General features: G+C 42.4%; 1 protein-coding gene across 1 annotated transcript; it reads left to right on the top strand.

Annotated features, from left to right (window-relative positions):
* Positions 1-402: 402 nt before the first annotated feature.
* On the top strand, positions 403-8,078 carry LOC116966434 (protein NDNF-like). Its single transcript, XM_033012683.1, has 4 exons — positions 403-863; positions 3,256-3,455; positions 4,324-4,427; positions 5,652-8,078. Exons 1-4 carry the CDS (start codon positions 822-824, stop codon positions 6,998-7,000), a joined length of 1,695 nt encoding a protein of 564 aa, XP_032868574.1. The 5' UTR covers positions 403-821; the 3' UTR covers positions 7,001-8,078.
* The last annotated feature ends 6,876 nt before the right edge of the window (positions 8,079-14,954 follow it).

Here is a 14,954-nt window from a genome sequence, read left to right as displayed (position 1 = left end):
TAGTGTCGTGATCCCACATTACCCCCTCGCTAACAGTGCATTGTCCTGAAGTATCCGCTGAGCTTGCAAATTAATCGCTTCTCATGAATGTTAATAAAGGGGAAAGCAGATGGCAGGTTTAAACAGCATCAAAGTAAAAAGAGAAAAATCCTGTTTGCGAGTTAAGTCCTTTGCAAAATCTCTCACAGATGTCATTGTACTCAGATCAAGTGCCCTTCAAAATATTTGTCCAAAGATCATTTTCACATTTTTTTGCAAATTTAATTTACTCTGAAATAAAAGGCTATTATACCAAGAACAATACAACAGATTGTGCATTTCATAAGTCTGCAGCTCCACAAGAAATTTATAAATAGAATATTCTGCCCATTTTAATTTAAACTCAAAAAAATCTTTATTCCTTCCCTGCCTCTTAACCTTATTGATTCAGTGTTCGCCTTCTCTACACAACAATCGGTTTAGCATTCATAACATTCCTGTTCCTTGCGGTCTTCTCCTCTGGGAATTGCCTGCTATTATAGAGCACCCCGACAGATGGGATGTCCCTTGACTGTGAATTGCTGTGATGTCAGGGCAATGCTGTGTATAATTGGATAGATGTGCATTGGACCCTGTTTTGCACCGATTCTCTCAGAACTATCAGCTGCATCACCAGCAAATCTCAGTCCCAGTGGGATTAAGGCTGTGCGTGCATTTCATCACTCTTGCTGCCTCTATTAAGTACAGAGCCCCAGCGACAGAATTTAAACGGAAATTGGGGTACGACAGTCACAGCTTTCTGTCAGAGCAAACCAGTCTGAAAGAATTTGAGAGATTAGACCATGAAGGAAAAGAGGACTATCGGACCCAAGCGCAACACACAGGTAGAGTGATCACAATTGCCTTGTTGTAGAAAACATATTTTGTGAAATGTTTCAGTAACTTTGCAAGATTCATTAATTGCACCTCCTGGACTCAAAAGGAATACTTGGTGCTAATCATTCCATCTTGTTGCTGTCTCTAAGTCTTTGTTAAAACACTCCAGATGTTTTAGTGTTACCTGGGTGTAATTTGTGTATGTGTGTTATGTTATGTATGTGCCTATATCTACATATGTTTGTTAAACCTTGATCTGGTGGAATTGCCAAAGCAATTGTTCTGTTTGCATGTTGAATGCACAGCTGCATTTTGTATGTCTGTGTCTTTGTGTATGTGCCTGTGTTTCTTGTGTGACTGCTCCGTGTTTTGAGTTGTGAATGGTTTCAGGGCAATTTCCTTAAAGCTTTCTGCACAAGTGGGTAACAGAGTATTGAACAATGATTTGTTTTTTTTAAGCATAGTTTTCCCAAAGGGAATAAATGAACCCTGGCTGACAATTTGACGATCTGCTCATTTAATAAGATATATTCCCGAATTTCCACTGATCTTGAGAGTGAGTGCGAATTGACTGAGTGCAGGGGTTTCTGATGAGGTTAGAGAGGGAGAATGCTCACTGGGTTTGGAAATATTTGACAATGAAATCCTTGATTTCTGAAATATGTGAATGGGATCAGAAGGTAGTGCCTTCAGGAATGTAGAAGGCACAGTCCTATGAATTCGGGGTCACATTTTATACTGAGTTTGGAGGTCTAACAAGCTTTCACCATTGTCTCTGAGATGGTGCGTCAGAACCAACTTCTCCACAGATCCCAGGAAACCAGGATCTGCTGCCTGGGGGAAGGTTGCAGGGTTTGGCCTTCAGGCAGCACTTGGCATCCAGTAATCTGTAGGCAGTTTCCCTTTTGGTGAAATAAAATGACTATCAGCTGGAGAGATGTGGGGGTGGGAACACAGGGAACTCACAATTACCCACCACAATCTCTGAGCATATCGAGCACCCATTTACACAGACCCCATCTACTGCCTCTATTTTCTATCATTTAGACACACAAGGTGCAACTTGCAGTGAGTGGCCAATTAACCTGTCAATCCACATGGGTGCGGGAGGAAACTAGAGGACCCAGGGGGAAATACACGGGGCCACATGATGAACGTGGGAACTCCACACAAACAGCACCAGATGTCAGAATCGAACCTGACTCACTGGAGCTGCGAGGCAGCAGCATTAAGCGTTATTGCGCCACCCTGACAGGGAAGAAAAAGGGAGGAGGTTGAGAGAAAAGTGTTGAGCGACTGAGCTTCGAGTTGTGGTGGCAAGGGGAGGGTCCACAGAAAGGCCTGTGGACAAAATCCTGTACCTGTGAATATGTACAAAGACGGAGAATGCTCGTGCTAACACACAGCTCCCCACGCACATGGTTTCCAATTGTCTTGGACCTTCCTGTCATTGAACCACAACACTGCTCTGTGGTAGCTGATATACAACAGCCAATCCACATTGAAACGATACACTCACAGGGAAGTAGACTTATTGCCTTAGAGTGCCAGAGACCCAGAGCTGATCCTAACAACGGGTGCTGTCTGTACGAAGTTTATACGTTCTCCCTGTGACCGTGGGTTTCCTCCGGGTGCTCCGGTTTCCTCCCATATTCCGAAGACGTGCAGGTTTGTAGGCTAATTGACTTCTGCAAAATGTCCCTAGTCTGTAGGATAAAACTAGTGTACGGAGATCGCTGGTTGGCGCAGACTCGGTGGACCGACGGGCTTGTTTCCACACTGCATCTCTAAACTATAACAAGTTATTCTTGGTCCCGAGGGACAAAGAGGATCTCAGCTGAACTCCAAGCACATACAAACATGTTATTGGTTTCAAATGTGTCAAATGCTCAAGTCAAGTCAAGTGAGTTTATTGTCATGTGTCCCTGATAGGACAATGAAATTCTTGCTTTGCTTCAGCACACAGAACATAGTAGGCATTTACTACAAAGCAGATCAGTGTGTATAGCTCAATGAGTATTTGAGATTAAATGTTGAAGAAACATTACCCTGACCTCACTCTCCACATAATGTAAAGAACAAGGCTCTAAGCAGAATCCTATTCAGCCCTTCAAGCATGCTAGCACCTGATGTTGGAAACAGCATACGGGATGGTTTGTCAGAATTCCATAACAGACCAAGTGAACACAGGGCAGAAATGTAATCCGATTATCTTCCAATGGGTTGTGTTATTCCTGAAGGTAACATGCTAATATAACTGGGACTGCTATTAAAAGTTATTTCATTGCTTCACCAGGGCATTGAGATGTGCTTGGAACATCTGGTGGTGTCCAAAAGCCTTTTTTTAATCTAACTAATATGGACTTGGATACGTGAAGTTTGTTCCACTTCAATCTACAGCTTCTGGTGGAAATGTTGGTCTCGCAGATACTTTGGCAACTTCTCCTTCACCTTGTCTGCCTGTGCCACGGTCAAAGGCCAGTCTTTGCCCAGCAACAGAGGTGGGAGTGGGTCACCAATGAAGCCATGTACAACTACTCCCCACTCTTGCCAGATGGCACAGAAATAACCATCTTCCTCTTCAGAGACCTGCCACAGAGGTAAGCACTGTACAGGCTTGTTTAGATAGTAACCCATTATAGGTGGCAGGCTACAGTGAAGATGCAAGCTTTGCAGATATTCAACATGGTTTTCAACTGGAGAAGCAATCAGATGCCCTGATCAGATGACCTAAACAAGAATTAGACAACAGCAAGATGTTCACAACTATTTGATTTTGCATACTGTGTATTTTTCTCTAAATGTTATTTTCCCGTTTCTGAGTTTAATGTATTTAGTAGCCATCAAACATTGCATTCAACTTCATTACTTTGGTCATATTGATGTTCACACTGCTCAACATATACAGGAGGACCAATGTGGTGGCCAGCCACAATAACCTTTGCATACTCAGTATAGACATCAGCTCCCGCAGAGCCATGGGCAATGAGAGGTGGTGGCCCTCTCCTGTTGCTGACAATCTTACAAGCTTGACACCTTCCAGAAGAAAGCAGCACACTGACTTAATGCCTCTTCTATCACACAAACATTCATTCCCTCCATCATTGGCATTCCCCAGCAATCACCATCCACACAATTTACTACAGTCACTCACTTGTTCTGAAACACTTTCCAAACCTATGGCTTCTATCAACAAGGATACCAAGCCACTGGGTTGTTGAGAACACCACCACTTCAACTTTTAAGTTGCCCATCATGGACTCGGGATTACATCATCTTTTCTTCAATGTCACTGGGCCCAATTTCTTAGATTTTCTATTCAACAGTCCTGTCAAAATATCTGTACCAGAAGTGTCATGGCTATTCAAGGAGGCAGTTCACCACCATCTTCAAGGTACTAACTCAACTAGTTGTTGCACTTACTGCCATTTCCAATTCACGTCCTGGTTTGTACTCTTCTCTCCACAGGCATTACTTCCAGGTGAAGGACAAGAGCCCTTTCTCCATCAGAGTGAATCCTTGCGACGCTGCCCTTGAGTGGAGAGTCAGTGTTCAAGAGTGGCCAACACACAGTAAGGATTGTTATTTCATCAGGTTAAGACCTTCAATGTCTATCTAAGACAATCATGTGTACAATCACCCAACTAAAATCTGAGTTCATTACATATTCACTCATCCTTCTTCCTGCTCAGTTTAATATATTATCTTCCCTGTACCCCACAGAATGATGTACTTCTACAGCACTTTCAGTAAATGCCTGTCGAGAGAAGAGTATGAAGAGTAAGAGCCTTCTCTCCAGAGATGCTGCCTGTCCCGCTGAGTTACTCTAGATTTTTATGTCTATCTTCCAAGAACCAGAACGTGAATTAGAAATGGCAGCATTTGGGATGTGGGATTCAAGTATAAAATCTCATTTGTTGCACATCCCAACTCAGGTCATTCCAGAATGCCTTGTTAGTCACTGCAGTAATGCTGGGAATGTCTGACATTCTCATTTCCAGCCTGGAATCACTGAAAGATGTCTCTCTTTGTAGATAATCTTATCATTCAAGGTGCAGCCACACAAACAATCTCATTTCTTTCAACAGAAGTAGGAATTGATGATAGTGAAAGTTATTCCTATGAATCATCCTTCAAGTCAGAATGTTGCGTGTTCAAGGCCCAAACTAGAGTTGAAAAAAAATCTAGCCTGACACTGGGAGAGTAGACCATCAGAGATGGAATCACATGGATGAGACACTAAAGTGGAATCCCACTTGTGCATAAATACTAGCTGATATTAAGATTTTAATGCATAAATATTGAGACTGTTGGTGTCGGGAACGTAATGAAGGGGATTTGGATAGTCAAGTATCAACCAGTAAGGTAATGGATCTGTTCACTTGTTCAAGGTAGTGGAAAGCCAATACATTGTATGAATGAACATGTTGGGTTACAGATTGAAGTGAAACTTTGAGTAGACTGTATTTAACCAGAATTTAAGCTCACTTGGCTCCTCAACATTTATAGTCCCAATGCAGTTAACAAATGGCAGGGTAGTGGCTCAAATTCATAAGTGATAGGACCAGAATTAGGCCATTCGGCCCATCAAGTCTACTCCACAATTCAATGATGGCTGATCTATCTCTCCCTCCTTACCCCCATTCTCCTGCCTTCTCCTCATAACCCCTGACACCCGTACTAATCAAGAATCCCGCTATCTCTCCCTTACAAATATCCATTGACTTGGCCTCCACGGCCTTCTGTGGCAATGAATTCCAGATTCACCACCTGATAGATTTTTTTCTGAATTTCAGGCACTTATCGCTCTGAGAAGCCGGGGACACTTGAATGGGATCAGGTTACCACGAGAGATCTGTTCAGCTACAAGGGAAACACAGCGCAGACATTCGTGCGGGCTTCATCGCATTCGGCCTTGCACAATCTGGAGCTCCTTTCAACTGAGAGGGACGCCCAAATGAGAGTCTACCTGACAACCAAGCCTGAGAACGAGCCTCCAACCCCAGAGTTGCCATTTGACTCTCGAGTGAACGTTGCCTCTGTGGGGCAGAGGACCGTGACCCTGGCCTGGAAGCCCAGCCCATCAGTGTTGCATGATGAGCACAACATTCAGTATTGTCTCTTGGTCAACCAGAAGCACAACTACCAAAGTCTCTGCGCTGCCCAAAACCAGGTGGAACTTTGGCCAGATCTGCCAGTGGTGACCATCTACTCTGGAGGTCAGGAGATCCATCTCACCAGAACGGAAGATATTCAACTCTCTGCCAGTCTTAGCCATCCAGTCTCCATGGAAGCAAAGATAGATGTCACACAACTCTGTGTCGGTAACAGAAATATCTATTCAGTATTGGACTTGCTACCCAACTCCCTTTACTACTTTGATGTGTTTGTTGTTAATGTCCTCGCCAACACTAGCTCTGCCTATATTGGCACCTTTGCAAAAACATTACAGTGGCCAGATCCATACATTCTCGATTTGAAGGAAGGAATCATGGCCCAGGTTTACATCCAGAAGGACAGACAGAAATTCTATAGCTTCAGGCCCAAGAGCTGGCATAGAAGGGTGCAATTTACATTCCACTCATGTGGAAAACTGTATGTTACAATCGAAAGAAATGGTAAACTAATTGTGTCTGAAAGCACAAATAACCTAAAGCATTTTAAGCTGAAAGGAAAATCTAATGCAAAATACATAATTGGGATCAAATCCATGGAGGCCTCGGAGGTCCTTGTGAAGATTCTGGTATCCACACGTCCCAACAAATCTCTCTTCCCACGACTCCCGGACAGCCTTAAAGTGAAATCCTACAATAGGCTCAGAACCTGCAACTCTGTCACTTTGGCTTGGCTGGCAACGAGTGAGCAAAACAGGTACTGCCTCTACAAAAGGGAGATGGAGGAACAAACACTGGAAATGGAAAGAAAGCAGCAAAATGGGTGCCTTGGCCCAGAGACACGCAGCATTTCAGAGAATGTGGGCTGCAAGTATTTTCACCACCTCCACGCTCAGCGTGCAGTAGCAGTGCAGAAGGTCACAGGGCTGAAGGCAAGGACCACCTACCTATTCGATATCTATGTGATTGGGCACAAGGGTCATGCCGTCAAATACCAAAGTAAGGTGGTAAAAACAAGGAAGGCATGTTAACTTCACCCAGCTTCAGGGTAAACACTATTACAAGTGTCTGTCTAAGAAAATAGAGGGAGCCAGCACCCTTCTGGCAAGTTGCAATCAATTATGCAACCAACACTGCACCACCATGTTATCAAAAACAACATCGCTGTCTGCAAATTATATTGTGGGACCCTCCCTGCACATTTTGCCAAATTCTACAGCTTCCTCCAAGTACACCTGTAACGTTTTCTGGAGTAAGTGTGCATAGAGAACTTTCATTAGTACACAAGAACAGGAAGAGAAACTCTTGTATTTCTGTTGACCTTTCATGAAGTGCTTCTGAAGTAACGTCACAGACAAAATAGGAACAATTCCAATGGGCAGGAGGCTCTCCCCAGACATTATCACATCTCCCAGCATTACATGAAACCCAGCTTGAGATTACATGAAGAAGGGTCCCAACCAGAAACGTCACCCATTCAATTTCTCCAGAGATGCTGCCTGACCCACTGAACGTCTCCAGCACTTAGCGTCTCTCTTTGAGGTTGCAAGACTTTGATGTCTGACTGAACTAACTTGTATTACATTTGTTTTTGCTGTCCTGAAAAGTTTGTGTGGTTGCCGGTGTATAGAGTGGGAGTGTATCAGACAGCATTGAATGAGAGTGAACCAGGGATTTTAAATGGAACCTTTTAATTAGGTTTTGAGAAAACATGGACTTTGTGCTTTTGAGGAAAACACTTCAACCCAACTCAGGCAGAGGGTTCAATAATTGAACAAAGGACCTTGCCTCAGATGAGCAGCAGGGGCAGACCACTTTAGAAACCCACATCGTGGAGATTTATCAATTCTGTTCAATTTTGCTTAGAACCATAGACAAATAGGTTCAGGAGTAGACGATTCGGCCCTTCGAGCCAGCACCTACATTCAATATGACCATTGCTGATCATCTAAAATCAGTACCCCATTCCTGTTTTTACCCCATAATCCCTTGATTCCTTAAAATTCATGAATGTTAGTAAGGCTTGTATTTCAATCTATGGTTAAATCATCAACTATTTATGCATTTGTCTCGATATAACTTTTGCAATTTAATAAAAGTAATCAAACAAATTCACTGCGGTGTCATCACTTTTAATAAAGGAAACATGCCTGTTATTTTGATCACAAGCAGATTCGAAAAACAGTAATTTTACACAAACACACCATTTGTTCTAACTAATCTATGCCTGGGATTATTATTTTATGCTCCATCACCTTGCACCATCTACACATGCAATTATCTTGCTTCTGTGCAGTGTGCCTCAGCTACTCCAGCTTCCCCATTGCACCAAACATGAATACTTGTTTTCACACACAGTGATGTCCCAGTCAGTAATGTGATAAAAGACAAGAAAATCTTGGTGACAGTGCTTGACTATAGGGGCTGTCCCACTGCGGCGACCTAATCTGCCAGTTTAGACACATGGTCCGAGGAGGTCCAATGAGGTCACTGGAACTCTCCTTCATGCTCGAGGGAAGTTCCCGAATACTCGCGGCCTCGGCTAGGCCGCGGTTTTTTTTCAGCATGTTGAACAATTTTCCGCTAGTAAAAATTGGTCGGCATGGTTCTTTTGAACTGGCAGTGCAGTGGAGTGGAGTCGCTATGTAGTTACCGGCAGTCGCTTTAAGTATTTTGCTGCAGCGATAATTAATTTTTCCTTTTATATGCATTTCAATAAAATTCTACAGGCTGCTTTTCAACAGACTAGAATGTTCCAAGACACTAATCAGTCAATACAGTTTCTCCCGAGGACAAATTTCATGGCTCCTACACAAGTCCAATGGGATTAATCACAGTGAGCTGCAAACGTTTGGGAGATTCCACTGAATGACCCACTTCTCCAGTTTCCCCTGCTCCCCGACTAGAAATACATCTCCCCCTCCCAGGGGTTTGTGCCTGGAACTACATGACCCAATGTAGCACTGGTGAAGGATACTGTACTTGCACTCCGGGGTGTGAGAGAACTAGACAGAAAAAGACTATTTAGCTTGCAGATTGCTGCCAGACTTTAAGCTTTCTCCAAGCCTCGATACCTACTGCAAGAGTAACCCCTCTTCAGAATCTTCACACATTCTAGGATCTAGGAGCTGAAATTGGAAAAATTGTATGTTATCCTCCCTACGCAGCTGAAGATCTCACTGCAAGTGAATTTAAATGTCAAGTGTAACAAATTAAACTGGTGTGATTAATAATAGCTGGAGTGTGAATAATTACGCTGAAGTTGCAATGGTAAGTGATAAAGACAGCAATCAATTGTGGAAAATAAAATCTGTTTGAGTGTGACTGAGTGCATATTCACACAGTTACAAACCCTACAGTTGGCATGGACTAATTCCCACTCAGTGATTCGTCGCTTGGAACAGGTCTCCAATCAAACTTGAAAAACTTGGATTTACCAAGCTGCTGAGAATTTGAAGCCAGTTTCTTGTAGCTTGCCGTAAGGAAACTTTAGTTTTGTGATACAGCGTGAACAGGCCCTTCAGCCCAGACTCCACGCCCACCATTGATCACCCATTCACACTAGTCTGTTATCCCACTTTCACATCCAATCCTTGGACACTTGGGGCAATTTACAGAGGCCAATTAACCTATAAACCTGCACATCTTTGGGAGAAAGCAAGAACACCCATAGGAAATCCACTGTCACAGGGAGAACAGGCAAACTCCACACAGACAGCAGGCGAGGTCAGGATTGAACCCAGGTCCCTGGTGCTGTGACGCAGCAGCATTTGCGGAGAGAATGGATAGGCAACTTTTCAGGTCAGGAACCTTCTTCAGACTGATGGTGGGGTTGGTGGGGAGGTCGGGTGAGGGGGAGAGAAAGCTGGAAATGAAAAGTGGAGGCAGGATAATCAATCTAAGGAAGGTTTAGATTGGCACATGGGTGGAGTAACTGACAAAGGCGAAAGATAAAAAGAAGACTAAAGGATGTCAGATGAGTTTCCGTGTCTCTGGAGCACCAATCTCTTGTTCGCAATCTTCCATTTAAATGGAGAAATGAAGTGGACGAGAAGGCTGCTCGATTGTGACCATCGCTCTAGAGATAACTGATCAATGGAAGGAGGGGAATGAAATACCAGGCAAATAATGGAGGGAGTGGGCGGATACAGCAGTGGAATGCTCAATGTTCCAAGTTACAGCTTTTGCACTTTATGGTGTGATAGCCAGTGCAGAGGCCACCCATCTATTGTTTTAACAGTAAAAGACACAAAATGCTGGAGTAACTCAGTAGGTCAGTCAGCATGTCTGGAAACATGGATAGGTGACGTTTTGGATCCAGACCTGAAACGTCACCTATCCATGCTCTCCACACTTACTCCTGCACTATGCTCTTTTTTTGTAAACCAGCATCTGCAGATCTTGTATCCATAGTTAGCTTGGTCGTGCTCTCCCAGCACGAGTCTTAGAGCTCAAGAGCAGCCTCAAAATTCTAATTGGTGCTGCCTTCAAGATGATTGAGAAAGAGCCAAGGCTCCAAACTAGGCCAAACTCCAGCTCCCAAACAAACAAAAAAACACACCCAATAACCAGTCTACCTCTGCGGTTTTAAACAGGCAAATGATACGAGAACCTTTTTTATCAGTGAACAGTTTTGCGATGCTATGCTCAAGATTACTATCCATCGTTGGATTGTACAATCATCCCAAGGAGGCCTATGGTGGTTTACAGAGACAGAGAGTGATTTCCCCCCCAATCCCCAAAGGGCAGAACGCATACTGTTTTAGAAAGAAAATTTCAATCTACTCCTATAGTAACATTGAAATTTGTTCTTGTCTTGCCTTCTTCAAATTTGACCTTGGTATCATTTAGATTAGATTAGATATAATTTATTGCCACACAGCCAGGCTGGTGGAAATTTGGGTTGTCTGCAGCGATACAATAATAAAGAACACACAACCACAATAAAACCAAGATACCATTGCTTGGTATATCAAAGGAATGATGCCGCTAATGTTTCACTAGTGACGTCTTTTTTTAAGCAACATATAACGGATCTGGTAGTTTAATAGTTTTGTCTCAAAGCCAGGACCAATAAACCGCAAACTAAGTTGAGGATGAGAATTTAGTTCTTAAAATAATTTAGGAAGATGGGTCCCAGTAAACTGACCATGAGGAAAGTCATTAAAATCTAAAAGGTTTATAAATGCACAAGGAATGGAAACCTAATCTCCTAGCCAGCGCAGGATTCCAGGCCTTCAACTACTTTCAAACTGCCTTTGAAAAGGCTCAGAGTTAACTCTGCTGTTTCAAACAAGTTATGAAAAAATATCAAAAAGTTAACATAGCCCCGAAAGTCAGGCAGTGGGTTGATACCATCTTTTGCACCCTTGCTTGTAAGGAGCTGAACTGACAGTGGAAAGGTCCACTTTGGAAATCAAAATAACAGTAAATACAGTTTAGAGAAACAGGGATTGTAGATTAATTAACCCGTTATCAGGAATGAATCAGACTCACAATGTGCAGGTTTATAGGTTAATCTTACGGTTTTCCATTATATCAGCCTCCACGATACCAGTCTGAATTCCATCAGTGACCAAAACACCACAATAAATGTGTCTGATAACTGTGTTTTGCCTGGACAAAAGGCAGGAGACAAAACCATCTAACAATGCACGGTTAGGAGAGTATAGTCATAATATGCTTCGCAGGATTTTTATTTTTAACTAATTACTATAATATAATATCAATTCAATCACCAGACAATGGAATAAAACCACAGGCACTGGAAGTTTTAGACCATGTAGGATGGATAACAGCCTGCCTCTGTGGAGATTAGACTAGAGCCATGCTTGAAAATCTAGAAGGCAGTTGGACATGTTCATCAGAAAAAGGGGAAAAAGTAGAGTGAAATCCTTCAGAGTGACTATATAGAATGATCTAAACTGAGAATTGAGGCTTTCAGAAGGCATAGAGGAGGCATTCAGAAGACTTAGAGAAAGCTAAGTACTTATTCCAGAATAATTTCTACATCAGGAAACCACACTTCCCAATGTCAAACTGACGTATAGTACTCGCTGCTTATTCTTTAAAAGCTTCAAGCTTGTGGGCATAATTGCGCTCAAAATGTGGCTACCATCCAGTACTTCATGCAGCCAGAGGAACCTTCCGTGATCTAACCCAGCCATGGCCCATGTTCAATTTATATGACACCAGAAGCAAAAAGTCATGAGCCGCTCCTCATATGCATGCTCCAAGGGCTGCTGAACTGAACATCCAGTTTATTAAAGTGCCACCATTTGACTTCAAGTATGCAAACTGATGATATTTCTTAAATGGCCTAATGGTCATATCAGTTTACAGCATGCATCGCCCACCATCATGAGGAGCAGATCCATTCATAATTGATCCCGCCCAAACTAGAACTCTTATGCACATTCTCAGAGGTTATGGGGAGAAGGCAGGAGAATGGGGTTCGGAGGGAGAGATCAATTAGCCATGATTGAATGGCAGAGTAGACTTGATGGGCCGAACAGCCTAATTTTGCTCCTATCACTTATGATCTTATGATTCTGAGCAAGAATGTACTCCACAATCCCCTCCAGGTTTCCATTAGAAACACAACCAAAGGAAATGTCAGTGCTATGGTCAATTGGGCAGCTGGGCTCAGGATAAGGCAAGCAAAGAAAATCAACTGTGACAGATGCACCCATGAAATGGTTCCCCAGAGATCTCCAGCCTGTCCGTTCTGCATTTCTTTAATGTACATTTCATATCCGTTTCAGGTTATCACATGCCCCATACCGCAGGTTTAACATTGTTCCTGATTTGTGCACAGGAATGTTTTCATGCTCAGATGTTGGCTCAGGTTATATTTTGGCAAGAAAACCAGAGACCTCTCCTACCTTTCTTCAAGTTAACACTGTGGAATGGTTGATATTTACTTGGTCGAAGAAAAGAACGTCATCATTAACATCTTATGTTGAAGTGTGGAGTGCTATCACACAGTGGACAAATGGTCTTGTATCTGGAGGTCTGGGGTTATTGCTATCGAGGCAAGGGTTTAAATCTCACCACAGCAGGTGGAACATTTGAAATGCTAGTATCAGTAAAGCTGACTATGAAGCTTCACTAAATTGCAAATGCCCAGATTCAGGAATATCCTTAGAAAAATTCAGCGACCTTGTCCACTCTGTTCTATATTTATACACCACTGTGATAGAGGCGGGTATTATCAGAAGCAAGCTCCTCAGTTCTGCTGAGTGGAGGGCAGCTGGGGATGGGCAATGAATGATAGGTAACAATGCAAATGTAACAATTAAAAAAAATGATTAAAATGCAGGTATAAAAGCAGAGGTGAAGGATCAAAAGGATTAAGAACGAACAAGGTCTTTTCATATTTTGAATGTACTTTGAAGAGGCAATTCTAACCCAATTCACAAATGGCCACACAGAACACTGAAGCTTTTCATTTCACTCAAATACTTTATTTAAAAAGTTAGTTTGACGATTCATAGGACCCTCCACCCCTTGATGCAGTTAAAAACAGCTGTAGTTGTGGAAGGATCTGCGAGCAGCTCAGGGATTATCATTGCTTCCTATCATTGTCTGTTCCCATGGAGGCTCGCTGAGTCTTACCAGGTTATCTACAGGATACTGGGACATCAGAATCCCTTGTGATTAACCACTTGTAGCCAAGAGACATTGCTAATAGTTCACAAAACATGGGACAATCTTTCATTAACAGTGCAAAACAGATGGAAAATAACCATGGACGTATGTTCAGAAGACTCTGTACATGCTGGAGGATCAAGGTAAAGTTGCAACATACTGTTCAATCATATTTAGACTTGGAATAAGTTCTATGGATGTGGCTCCAGTCAATAATCAGATATCCCACCGGCTAAGACCAAACTTAAATGTAGAGGACTTTTCATCTTCAATTGGAACTGAATTTTCACATATTTTAAGTTTCAATGAGATGAGCTGCCTTCATTTTTTATAATTATCTCATTTGAGATAATCGAAGGATTTACTGGTCTATCTATTGTGTATATCCCAATTGAAAACATAATTGGAAGCAGTGCTTTTTTAGCTGAAACAACTTGTAGACTCTCTAATATCATGGCTAGAACAGAATGCTTGCACAGGGTAGCTATAGTTAGATTTAAAAAAAATACCAGTCAGTTGCTTAATTAAGATCTTTGCCTCTTATCCAGTTATGGCTCACTCCCACTATTCTTGGCGAGGCCTTGCCTTTACAGGTTTTGTAAACTGCTGCTGTGAAGTCTTTGGGGACAGTCAGTCCATTGTCCACTTTATGCTTCATCCAGCATTGGAGGAGGATTCAAACAAACATCTTCCCTCCTGGATTTTCATGCACTATTTGTACGGGCATCTCCCAACATTATTTAATGGACAATTACGAGAGCATAATGAAAGTCCCAAATGTAAATAAATAATTGTAATCAGTGTGGCAATTAAAACTACCTTGCACTGTAAAGCGAGAACAGAGGTTAAGTGCAAGTGCAAAACTTGGTTTCCTATATTTTAGACACTATCTTCACTTCACTTATTTCCCCCAACAAACAATAAATTGGAATTCTGAAAGTGAGGAAGGATTGTAAAGAATACAGCCCTACTGCATATTCATGCAAGTTTAGAAGCAACCTGGGCAGAAATATTCCTTATATTTACAGCAGCGGAGGACAAATACAGTTTCGCTTCTTTGCTTAAGTCTCAGTAAAGAAGTGCCCAACTCAAATTTACAAAACCCTTCACCAGTGGTTCAAAGTGGTGGATCACAAAGGATTAAATAGATTAAGAAATGGATTTCCCTAGCTCAGCAGTGATGATCAGAGTCCCAACTTTGAAGTTATAGATTAAAGCAGCTGAAGGCCTGCATTTCTTTCAAGAATGCAGTCAACCGCAGCTAAGAACAGATGAATCCATTCAGTACAAATGTGGTGTGCTGACACTAAAACAAACCCAAGGGCAGATATCTGA

Source organism: Amblyraja radiata, chromosome 37, assembly GCF_010909765.2.
Source record: "Amblyraja radiata isolate CabotCenter1 chromosome 37, sAmbRad1.1.pri, whole genome shotgun sequence".
NCBI lineage: Eukaryota > Metazoa > Chordata > Chondrichthyes > Rajiformes > Rajidae > Amblyraja > Amblyraja radiata.
This window is presented reverse-complemented; position numbering and strand designations above follow the sequence as displayed.

Excerpts from the sequence above, each read along its gene's own strand:
- LOC116966434 (XM_033012683.1), top strand. The coding sequence starts at position 822 with ATGAAGGAAAAGAGGACTATCGGACCCAAGCGCAACACACAG. Across the intron at positions 864-3,255 it reads GACCCAAGCGCAACACACAG|CTTCTGGTGGAAATGTTGGT; the intron begins GTAGAGTGATCA and ends TTCAATCTACAG. Across the intron at positions 4,428-5,651 it reads TCAAGAGTGGCCAACACACA|GCACTTATCGCTCTGAGAAG; the intron begins GTAAGGATTGTT and ends TCTGAATTTCAG.